The sequence below is a fragment of the Castor canadensis genome, chromosome 8 (assembly GCF_047511655.1).
Source record: "Castor canadensis chromosome 8, mCasCan1.hap1v2, whole genome shotgun sequence".
Lineage (NCBI taxonomy): Eukaryota > Metazoa > Chordata > Mammalia > Rodentia > Castoridae > Castor > Castor canadensis.
In genome coordinates this window covers 132127676-132140134 of record NC_133393.1, presented here as the reverse complement: position 1 = coordinate 132140134, position 12459 = coordinate 132127676, and the positions used below count along the sequence as shown (strand labels likewise).

At 34.7% G+C, this 12459-nt stretch overlaps 2 protein-coding genes across 8 annotated transcripts in view; one reads left to right on the top strand and one right to left on the bottom strand.

Moving 5' to 3' along the window:
- The window catches only part of Cep83 (centrosomal protein 83), a 110607-nt gene extending 101467 nt beyond the window's left edge, over positions 1–9140 (top strand). For 3 of the 6 annotated variants that reach the window (XM_074084131.1, XM_074084127.1, XM_074084128.1), the window contains 3 exons: positions 4621–4724; positions 7395–7584; positions 8445–9140. In XM_074084131.1, the coding sequence (XP_073940232.1) occupies positions 4621–4724; positions 7395–7584; positions 8445–8549 (399 nt within the window). In that variant the 3' untranslated portion in view covers positions 8550–9140. Of the gene's footprint in view, positions 1–4620; positions 4725–7394; positions 7585–8190; positions 8423–8444 lie in introns of those variants that run through there. The other 3 variants (XR_012450952.1, XM_074084132.1, XM_074084129.1) reach the window with 2 other exon arrangements.
- Positions 9141–9721: 581 nt separating this feature from the next.
- Positions 9722–12459, bottom strand: part of Plxnc1 (plexin C1) — a 142589-nt gene continuing 139851 nt past the window's right edge. For both annotated transcript variants that reach the window (XM_074084126.1, XM_074084125.1), the window contains one exon: positions 9722–12249. Coding sequence is in view for 1 of the 2 variants with exons in the window: in XM_074084125.1 (XP_073940226.1) it covers positions 12145–12249 (105 nt within the window). In the remaining variant the exon portion in view is untranslated. The remainder of the gene's footprint in view (positions 12250–12459) is intronic.

The window sequence follows — 12459 nt, the reverse complement described above, 5'->3', positions numbered from 1 at the left end:
AGAATGAGCCCTAACACAAACTACAGACTTTAGTTAGTAAAATGCACCAGTCTTGGTCCATCAACTTTAATAAACGTACCACAATAATACAAGATGTTAATAGTGTAAACTGGATGGATGAGGCAATGTGTGGGAATCTACTTTCTCTTCAGTTCTGTAAGCCTAAAAGTTTTCTAAAAATAGTCCATTAATTAAAAAAAATACAAAAACAGGCACATGAGGAAATAACAAACTAAAAAAATACAAAAACCAAACTGTTAACTCAATGGATAGATTTACCAACAGACATCATCAGCATCTTCAGGATAAGAGCAGAAATCGATGAAACAGCAAATGTGGTAAACTGAAAATGCCAAAGGCTGGCTTTTTAAAAGATTGATAAAATCAATAAAACCTAGTGGGACCGATTCTCATCAGACAATCCAGAAGATTAGATAAACACAAGTGAATGATATCATTAATGGAAAAGGGGATATTAATGCATAGTGTATAGATAGCAAAATAAAAAGGTATTATAAAAATAATTGTGCTAATTAATTATGCAATTTAGATTAAACAAATACATTCCTTGAAGAACAAAACAAATACAAGAATAATTAAGAAATCTGAAGAGTCTTATATCTATTAAGAAAATGGGATCTTTAATTAAAAACCCTCCACAAAGAAAATGCCTCATTTGGCTTCATTGGTAAATTCTCCAAATACTTAAGGAAGAAATAATACCAATCTTAACACAAGCTCTCCAAGATAATACAAAAGTAGGGAAAACATCCCCATTTATTTTATGAGGTTCAAAGCTGATACAATCATTATAAGAAAAGAAAAATTAACCAGATGCTGATGGCTCATGCCTGTAAATCCTAGCTACTCAGGAGGCAGAGATCTGGAGGATCACAGTTTGAAGCCAGCCCAGGCAAATAGAACTCGAGATCCTATCTTGAAAAAACCCAACATAAAAACAGGACTGGCAGAGTGGCTCAAGTGGTTGAACACCTGCCTAGCAAGTTCAAACCCCAGTACCATAAACAAAAAGAAAGAAAAATAATAAACACAGATGTAAAAATCTTAAAGATTAGCAAATGAATCAAGTGATACTTTAAAATAATATCATGAACATGTAGGGTTCGTTCTATGAATAAAGGTGGGTTTAACATGCAAAATTGATCAGGCTATATGTAATTGATCAGTATAATTCAACACCCTACAGAAAAAGAGAAAACTATTGTGATCATCTTAATAGATGCAGAAAAATGATTTGACAAAACTCAAAACTTCGTGATAAAAACTTTAATCAAATTTGGAATAAAAGGAAATTTTCAATAAATCCTGTAGTTAGCATCCTGTTTACTATCCTGAAATATCAAATATTTTCCTCCATTCACCCAAATTCAGGAACAAGGCGAGTAAGCCCATTACCACCATTTTGTTCACTGTATTGTTAGAGGTTCTAGTTTATATAATTAGCTAGAAATATCTAGCAAGAAAAAAGAAATGAATAGCAGTTGAAGAGGAGGAAGTAAAAGTGTTGTTCAAAGACATGATTGTATATACATCAAATATAAGCAAATCTATAAAGTATTAAAATATGTGGGTTTTGAAAGTTGCTGGATACAAAAATCAACCAACAAACATTAGTTGTCTGCACAATTAGAAAATAAAATACTTAAATGCCATTTACAGTAGTATAAAACCATGTTACCTAGGAATAAATCTAATGATCTATGTGCAAAATTTCTGTATTAGAAAATGCAGATATGCTTAGAAAAATTAAAGAATGCTTAAAGGATAAAACTATACTATGTTCATGAATTGCAAAGTTTGATATTATTAAGAAGTATTAAGAAGTCAGTTCTTCCCAAATTGATCTGTAAATTTAATACAGTCTTATTGAAAATCTTAGCATGTTTTTTTTGTGGAAACTGGAAAGTAGATTCTAAAATTTGTGTGAGACTGTAAAATAAGGCAATCTTGAAGAACAATAAGGTTACAGGAGTTATAGTATGAGATACTAGTATTTTGTGTAAGCTATAGTAGTTCAAACAGTGTGGTATTGGCATAAGAGCAGATAAATAGACAAGTGGAACAGAATAGAGTCTACAAGTAGACCCTTAATGTATATGAACACCTGACTTTCTACAACGGTACACTGCATTTCAATAAGAAAATGAGAATCTTTTAAGTAAAAGGTACTTTACCAATTGATTATCCTTAACCCAACATTGCAGCATAAAAACACCTAATCATTAAAGGTAAATGCAAATAAAGCTTTTAGAAGAAAACTTGGGAGAAAACCTTAGTATCAATACTTATCCTAAAGCAAAGATTTCTTAAATAGGACACAGAAAGCACTGACTATAAAAGATGAGATTGGGGCGGTAGGCATGGCTCAAATGGTAGAACACCTGTCTAGCAAGTGCTAAACCCTAAATGCAAACTCCAGTACTGCTCTGTGTGTGTGTGTGTGTGTGTGTGTGTGTGTGTGTGTATGATTGGTCATTTGGATTTTATTAAAACTAAGAACTTTTTATCAAAGGGCACAACACTTAAGAGAAAAATACCACCGTAGGTTGGGAGAAGATCAATCTGCAATATATACGAATATATATATATATATATATATATATATATATATATATATATATATATATATTTTACATATATAATCTACAAAGGGTTCATATCCTGAATATATAAAGAACTACAAATCAGTTTAAAAAAAAAGAAAAAAGATTACCGAAAAACATTTTCTTTAAGTAGAGTAAAATACTAGGATCAGCTCTTCACAGAAAAGGACATGCAGATGTCTAAGGAAAGGTACTCAACATCTTTAGCTAAGTATCAGAAAAATACAAGTGAAAGCTACAGTGAAATACCACCATACTCCACCAGAATAGTGGAACTTTAAAAGACTGACCATACCAAGTATTACCAAGGATGCAGAACAAGTAGAACCCTCCTGTCTTACTGATGGGCATGTAACTGGAAGAATCACATTAAAAAAAAACAAACAAACTGGGATCCTATGTAAGAAGTTGAAACATGACTATCCCAATGACCTAGTCCTAGGCGAATGAGGACATACACCCATCAAAAATGTTTTGATTAAAAGTTTATTTGTAAAATGTCTCCAAACTGGATGCAGTTCAAATTTTCATCAGCAGAAAAATGAATAAAATGTTTTACATTTGTACAGTGGATGTCATGACAATGAAAAAGAACTACTGTGGCATATAATAACATGACTTGGTCATATACATAAAATGTTGAGGAAAAAAATCCCTGATGCAAAGAAGTGTATTCTGTATGATTTCTTTTATATGGTGGATAGAACAGGTGGGTGCCTTAATTACCCAGACTATACATAAATAAGTACTACTTGTGGTGATAAAGGTCAGAACAGTGGTTCTTTTGCTAGCGTAGACAGGTGGAAAATGAGGAGGCCTTTTGGAGAACTGGGGGATGTTGAGCAATGGGAAGGATGAAGAAGAATGCCCATAGCATTGATAGTAATAGGAGTTCCAACTGGAAACAATCCAGATGACCCTTAGTAGTGGGTCAGGTGATTATAATCATGAACCATGTAATAGTTGTAAGTGGAGAATAATAGTATGTGGCAGTGAGTGAACTATACCTGCAAGTAGTAACATGAATAAATCTCACAAACAAATACAATGTTGGGTAAAGAAGTCATTTGCAAAAGAATGCACTTTATAACTCCCTTCACGTGAAGTTGAAAAATAGAACTGTGCGCTTTGGAAATAAACAAGTGGAGGGGCTCATGATCAGAAGGGGGAAAGGTAAGGACATTTCTGTCATGGTAACGCTCTTGACAAGTGAGGTAGTCTTGCCGGCATTTGCTTTGTAGTCTTTCAATGAATTTTACATTTATGTTCTGTTTTTTGGGTTTTTTTTCCCCCATAAGCTTGTTACACTTCAATAAAATGAATTGGGAAACGTATTTAAAAGGTTTGCAGCTAGCTACCAAATGAGTTCTGACATTATAGATGTCATTCTATTTTAAAAACCTGCCTATAAAAGCAAAAAATACTACTTTTGTTCATAGGATTCTTTTTGCATTGTACTAGGCCTTTTCCATTTAATTTAATGAAATCATAGAATGGTTACTTTTAAAAAACTTTTTTTCCTTTTAATACTTTTTTGTTAATACTTAACACTTCCTTTAATACATACATGTGTGTGTGCATATATACATATAAATATGTTTCTTTTTTCTTGGTTTTGCATTCCTGGGGTTTTGAACTTTGGGCCTCATGCTTGTTAGGCAGATGCTTTACCACTTGAGCATTTTTTGTTCAGAGCCATTCTTACTCAGACAGTGCTTCTGCCTACAGCCTCTCACATAGCTGGGATCACAGACACATCTCACCACTTGTAGCTTATTGGTTGAGATAGAATTTTGTTACATTGAGGACATGAGGTAGATTTGTGATTTATTATCTTTGCAGTTTTCAGTAAGAGTCATATTTACTAGTCTTTTTTCCTGATATTCACTGAAAACAATCATTTATAAATTAAAGTGCTGTGTAAAATATTCACCATATAGTTTTATTCAAGTAGAAATTATGTATTAACATACTTGTTCTTATTAATCTTCTCTAGAGAAAATCTCTTCATGAAAACAAATTGAAGAGACTACAGGAGAAAGTAGAAGTCTTGGAGGCAAAGATAGAAGAATTGGAAACAGAAAATCAGGTGTTGAATAGGTAATGTGTTTGTGTGTGTGTGTATATATATATACAGATGTATACGGAATATATATAATCAGGATGTATATATTCCATGATTATTTTGATGTAAAGTTTTGTTTCTTAATATAATGTACTTTATGTTTTCTTTTAAAATACATATTTAAAAGCTTCCTAAAAGTATTTGATAGCCTCCTAATGCATTATCTTTTTTCTTTCTAACTGTGTTTTATCACCTGTCAGGTATTTATGTTATGGTTGAGATTGACAACAAAGGTCAGTCACTGCCTTTGGTATCTAGGGGTAGTATGAATTCTTGATGTTAAGGTAACAAAGTTGTGGCTATTGCATAGTTCTGGAAATTGTGGCAGATCTTTGAATTAGTGGTTCGTTTTTGGTTTCCTGGTGTGGAAAAATTACTGGGCTACAGTTTTTCGTTTTGCTGTATGCTCTATCTTTAGCATTTTTGAGCAGAGAAGATTTACCATATTAAGCTGGTGGTGATGGCATTGTATAACCCATTTCATTCAAGTTAACGAAAGTCTTTTTAAATTCAGCTAATAAGTGGTAGCCTTTAGTACTTTAATCAAGTATTAAGCTTTTCTATAATGGAAATTGTTTACAGTATCAGGCAATGATGTTTTATGATGTTCAGTGGTATTCTTGGTTGTATTTCTTACCAGAATGTAAACAGTGTTTTTAGAATACCCAAGAGGTTTCTGGACTGCGGAATTCATGCTTACTTTACAATACTGTATCTCAAAGTAGTAGACCACTAATTTCAATCTAAAACCAAATTCAACTTACTACCTTTTCTATACCCATTAATACTGAAATATGATCAAGTCAAGATTGGGCAGGTGGGGCACATATCACATATAACTTCAGGTGGCTTTGAAACTATATTTGATTACTGGTGTGACTGATGATCAGGAAAGTCATGTCCAAAAAGATGATGGTCTATGAAGAGATGAAAGTTAGATTCCTTGTCTTTTTTTACTTTAAAGTTTGGGTAGCTTCACCTTTGTGATTGACTACTATAAGAGATAAGAAAAAGCAAAGTAGTTTTCCTCTTCTCACAAAGTCAACACAACACCCTGACCCCAGATGTGTGGAGATTTTCCCCATACATCGAGAAATCAGTTCTCCAAGAGATACCACCTGGGTGTCCTATATAATTCAGTTCTGACACTACCATGGATTGAGGACTCAATTCTGTAAGACTACCTCCACTTTAGGTTGGGCATGGTAGCTCACATCTCTAATCCCTCAGAAGTCATTGGTCATAGAGCTGGAGGTGTGACTTGCTGCCTAGCAAGTGCAAAGCCCAGTACTACCAAAAAAAAGTTTCCATTTTAAATGCCAATCACATAGCCCCCACATTGTGACCTTTACGTCCTACCAACGACATAATTCCAGGGCCTTGTACATGCTAGGGAAGTGCTCTACCATTGAGCTCCAGCCCTAGCTCTGTGACCAACACATGTAAATTGGGGTTCCCAAGCCCTTCTCATTGGGTTCCATTAATTTATTTGAGTGGCTCTCAGAACTCAGGGAAACGCCTTATACTTGCAGTTTATTATACCAGATATTACCTGTTCAGATGCGTCACCCTCCTGGCACCTCCATGTATTCAGCAACCCAAAAGCTTCCAAACCCTGTCCTTTTGGATTTGACAGTAATCTCATTACACTGGCAGGATTGATTATATTATTGGTCATTGGTGATCACCTAAACTTCCAGTTCCTCTCCCCTCCCCCAGAAGTGGAGGTTAGTTGTGGCTGAAGAGTTTCAGCCTTCTAATCATGTCTTCGTCTTTCTGATGACCCCTTTCTGAAGCTTTCTAGGGTTCCCCCACCACAAATTATGTCATTCCCATATAAAAAAAAGTTCTGTTCAGGCTGGTGGAGTGGCTTAAGCAGAACACCTGTCTAACAATCATGAGACCCTAAGTTCAAATGCCAGTACTGAAGTGGGGAAGAAAAAAACGAAATCCATTCTTTTCACTCCCAAGATTTCAAGGGTTTGGAGGTATGTGCCAGGAACCAGGTACGCACAATGAATATGTACATTTATCAGGTATCATACCTACATTTTAAAAATTAGGTTGAACAGTATGAAATTCTTTATATTTGAAGGACTGGCAGAATGGCTCAAAGTGCTAGAGTGCCTACCTAGCAAATGTGAGGCCTTGAGTTCAAGCCCCAGTACTGCCAAAAAAAATAAAATAAAATAAAAACCAAGGAAAGAAAAGTGAAATTCTTTATATTTTATCACATTTTGCCTACAAAAATGGTAATTGGTAATTTCATAGTATTCAACCCAGCATATTCTCAGTTTTATTTGATTACTTTTGTAAGATAAGGGAGTCTTGTGGTTTAAAGAGTTTCCCTTTAATTTCAGGATTCGTGAACAGTGGAAATGAAAGTAATGTTTAACCATTGATTAATTGGCAAATAAAACTTTATAATGAGTTGATAGTCTGCAATGCTAGTAATCACGTGATTAAGCTATAATATGTTTCTTTTTATCTTTCTAGGCAATTATATTTTTTTAGATTTTTATTCATATATTATATATAACCTTATAATTTAGAAATCCTCTTCCAATTTAAAATTATATTCTGTGAATCATAACTTCTTCAATAGGGTATAACTATTAAAGAACAGAAATATTTTTCTTTTTAAGACAAAATGTTCCATTTGAAGAATATACAAGACTTCAAAAAAGACTAAAGGATATACAGAGAAGACATAATGAATTTCGAAGTCTAATTTTGGTTCCTAGCATGCCTCCAACAGCATGTATCAATCCTGCTAGCTTTCAGTCACCAGCCATGGTTTCAGGCGTGGAGCTGTCTTTTCCTCCTCAAATGCAGGTATGAGCATTTATCTTAGGGAAAAAAAGCCAAAACATTTCTGTAGGCTTTTACCAACTTAAATAGAAAGTTAAAACTCAAATTGTAAATGTAATAACCTTAGCCACAGGGAGTAGATTCTATTGGGCAATAGATTATTATGCCCATTATTATGGGCAATTATTATGAAGCATTAACTAATTCAGTGCACTGTATATTTTCCATACAGTATTTTGTTTAATAGTAATTAAAAATGTGTTGAGGGCAGGTTTTATTATTCCCAATTCATAGATGAGGGAACCAAGTCAGAGTAGTGAAGTGACTGGCCTAAGTTTAATAAAAGACAGAGCTAACTTTTAAACCTAAATCTGTCTCATTCCAAAACCTGGGCTCTTTCTGCTATATCAGGCCCCTGAGATATTAAAGGAATCAAATTGAATGGTTTTCAGAAGGTAGACTATTAATAAGTCATTATGTTTTATAATATAAGCACAGAAGATTTGAGTCACTGAAGTGAATCTCAGACCAAGTGCTTCTTTATAGTAAATGCTGTTAGACTCCAGTCTTGAAAGTTACCATGTAAGTATACCTGTGCCCTGCCTTAGCATTTTCTGATTTACTCCCTAGTGAATTTTATACCTATGGAAGAACAGACTGCGTTTTGCTTAAGGCTAGAGCCTGAGGCAGGAGAGAAGCAGGACTACTTAGTAGCTTCACCATGCTACTCTGCTTTTAGACTGCTACCATGGACATCATTTCCCTGCCAGATTATTGCAGGTCTGTGTAAGAAAGAAAGACAGGGGCTGCTACCTGGCAGTCACATTTTTAGTTTTTCTAACAGTTTTGTTTTTTCTTCTGGGCTTTCTTACATCATTTTTAAGGAAGAACAGCATCAAAGGGAACTCTCTCTACTTCGCAAAAGACTAGAAGAACTAGAAACAACACAAAGAAAACAACTAGAGGAACTTGGATCTCCTGGGGAGTGATATTCTTGGAGAAAAGGCAGATAGATCAAAAGGGGTGAAATCAGAGACCCAATAAAGCATGAAGTTTAACATATGTGGCATTGAGATACTTTATTACTGTTTGCCAAAATGCATGAGTGTGCCTCAAGAAAAGGTACCAGCTACATGTTACATTCATGAGTATCAGGATTTTAGGATTATACTAATGACCAGTGATACTGGTCATTTCTTTTAATGTTAAAAGAAACATTTAGAAACTATATTGACAACCCTTGAGAATATAAAAATAAAAGGAACGAATTAAGGAATCAAGTTTTGGAATTATTAATTTTACTTTGTTGAATTTTTTTGGGCCTGAAATATGCCCATCTCAGATTCCCTTTTCCTCATCTTTGGGATGCTTAAACATAAAAGTAAACATCTTTTGGTTTGCTATACACAAGAATTACAAACCTCTAGTTTTTGGGAAAAAGATGATTTGAAAGACAGCATAAAAAAATTTAAAGATATATATAACTTAAAGATATATATATGTTCATTACAAAAGGCTACCTTTTAAAAAAGCTGTATACATAATTTATTAAAGAGCTTAATAAATATTTTTTTATCTAACTATTGTTTTGTGCTTGATTTCATTTTGACCACAGAGTGTATATTTAATAATTTAACAGATTTCACTAATTTTGGCTTTAAGTTGGAATTTGTAAAAAATTTAATCCTGTGGCTGTTTTTTTTAAAAAGAACCCAGTGGGTTCCCTCTAGAAGTATTGTTGATATTTAACCTTGTTTCTCACTATTGGCATCTAACCAAATACTTGCTTCATTTATGTGTGTCCCTAAGAATGCCATTGTTTGCTTTTGCACTGTGCACCCTTTGGAAGCTTCTTAATGTAGCAACTTTTAGAGGAATTCTGCTGGAATAACCTCATGTCAACAAAACGAAGCTAGGTGGATTGTTCGTTATCCAGAAGTCTTCACAGTCAAAAGCCCAAGTTGATAATGACAACAAAAATATAATTGAGCAGCCCTTAGCAGCAAGAAACTGGGTTTACTTAATGGAGTTGCTTAGTCTCAAAGAGTGTACAGTGATACCTTGTTTCTGAAAATTAATTTCCAGAGCCACTTAGAATAAAAAGCCTATTATAACTACATAATGGAGGAGGGGGGAAGAAAAGACAAAAACAGTCCACAGGTACATCAAAATGTTTATTTTTGGATATAGACATTTAAAACATTCATCTCCAAGAACAGCTTCAATCAGGTATACAATAAGAAATAGACTTCAAATCCTAATACAGAAAAGGTAACAGAACTATGTTTTTAAATGCTGCTGTAGACACTAGTGTTAGAAAAAAAGTTTATAAATGAATTGTTTGCACCAAAAAATATGCGAAGAAACTTGAAAATAGATACTGTTTGCCATTTGTTTCTCTAGTTGCTGTTTAATGTAGACCCAGTGACTGATTGTCTTCAGCACACATCTAATTTGGCCATTTACTGCTTTTGGCTAATGTGATCCAAAATGTGATCTAGACAGTGCTTCTCACTGGAGGATTGACAAACACGCTACATACATTAGTGAATATTCATACCACCTCAGTGAGGTAGGTTAGAAATATACAGAAATTGAGGCACAAAGAGGTAAGTGACTTGCCCAAAGTTCCTAACAGCACAGTCCCTGGAAGAGGAGGTAACTCTCCACACAGGACTCGTGTCAGAGAGCTGGACAGGGACACCCTCATGTAGCATTGAGTAAATACTTAGATAAAGCTGTAACTGATCCTTTGAGTTTTATGTACCCCACAAGAAGGGGAAGTCTTTTGGGCAACTCTCCTACCCTTGGCTCTCAACTGTCCTACAACTCTTCTTTAATGAATGCCTTCACTTCTTTGAAGACTGTAGCAGCTTTAGATGGGGACCAGATCTCTCACCTCTACACTTAAAAGTAACCTATTTGGTAGTATTTTTGAGATGTGTCCATTGAACAGACAATGGTCAAAAGCAACAGAATTGGGAAGGTGCCTACCAGGGCAGTAACTGTTTATTACTCTGAACCGTTAAGATGTCACCTCTCTCACACTTTACCAGATATTAAGGAGCAAAAAAGAATTGTATTTTCCTAAGACAAATTCACATTTCAATCCTGATGTTCCATACAGTGTTGGTAAATGGGGTTTTTTTTAATGTTATATTTTCATTATCATTTAATTCTTTAATAGTTTTGGGAAATGGTAAATGGTTTTAAGGAATCTGTGATCAGTGTTTTATTTGAAAAATTTCCTTCCTTGATTGGGGATTTGAAGCACCAAGGATAAAAGGTGCCTCACAAAAGGAAGGCTTAGAGTCGCCAATCACTTCTGGTTTAATAGAAGGAAAACACAGTGGTATTAAAAGTGGTCATGAGCAGCAAAAATTCAGGAATAAAAAATCAGCAATAAAAAGACTACAGTATAACGATAGGGTCTTCTTTAAAAAGAAAGGTATGAATAAAATGGGTATTTTAAATTCTCCTGTAAGGAATACTTTCAAAAAGTACATAATAAGACTAAGATACCAAGTTGTATACTAATATTTTTTAGGCCTTGGGCCTCAAATATATATATTTATATATAATACTCCAGTGTGAACAACAATTTGATGAAATGTAAAATGTACTTTTTTTTAAAATCACACACAAGTATTTATAACCACAGGGTTCACCAGAAATCTAAAGCAAGGAGACACTAGTATAGAAATGTAGAATTACAGGAGTGACTTACACTTCACAGATAGTTCTGATCAAGGATTTTTAAACAGAAAGAAAACAATGATTTTTTTTTTTTCTTTTTACAATACCCAATGCGTCCACTACCAAATACATTTAGAATGAAAAGATAAATAAAGGGAACACACATTAGGACAAAGTGGGTAAAACGCTGTTGCATTTCAGTAAAGCTCACTCACTCTCCTTGCTTTAGAGCTCCTTGATGAAATGGAGGTGAGTTTGATGAGTGCAGTTGGAGACCACTGAAAAACACGAGCCCTTTCAACAATGTTGCAACACTGTTAGTTTTTGGTTTAAACACACACACTCACAAATGCTAAGTGTACACACTACCAAATTCTGCGGTCAGCTTTTCCAAGAACTACTGGGGAAAGTTTCATTGCTGCAGATCCTCGAGGTTGCCCTAACGCCCCCACCTTGTTTCCGAATGACTCATTTCACATTTTGTTTTGAGCATTGGCAATATTCCTTTTCTGCAGAGGTGCAGTGTAGTCACAAGTGCTTTTGCTGTAGTTTTCCAACAAAACCACTTAGATATCATTGTGCTTAAGTGGAGACTAGTAACAATACTGACACTTGCTTACTGGCCCTGTATTCTCTGTAAACAAGGAGGCTGTTTGCAACAACCACTTCAACTCTATTTACAGAAGGGTTCCCATGGTATACACACAGGCACAGTGGTTGATACGCTTTTTAAAAAGCTGTGCATGTGCCCTGGTCTCTTAAAAGACAGTGCTCAAAGTGAAACCCATGTGCAAACTTAAAAATTAACGACACAGAGTAGCTCAAGCAGCCATTTTGCTCCCAAGTCGTCTGAAGAACTTTGCCAGATTAAGCCAGGCCCCAGAGTGCTTACATCCACTTGCATTTCTTCTTTTCATCAAATAAGACTTTTACATGCAAGAGTTGTTTCTGAGCTTCTTCCAGCCCTCGTTCTCTTTCTAGTTTATTTAGAATCTGTTGACAATTAGAACAGTTATTTTAGATATTGTGGTTTTAGCATTACAATTCTGGGGGCTTTTTGCATTCCTGATGCTGTGAGTGGTAAAGTCTGTATGAAACAGATGCCATCCTTTTATTCGATCATTTACATACTCACTTTGCAAGTTGTTTTGCTAAGTCATTATCACAGGATCAACAACACTTTGGCTTAAAATAGAAGCCCAC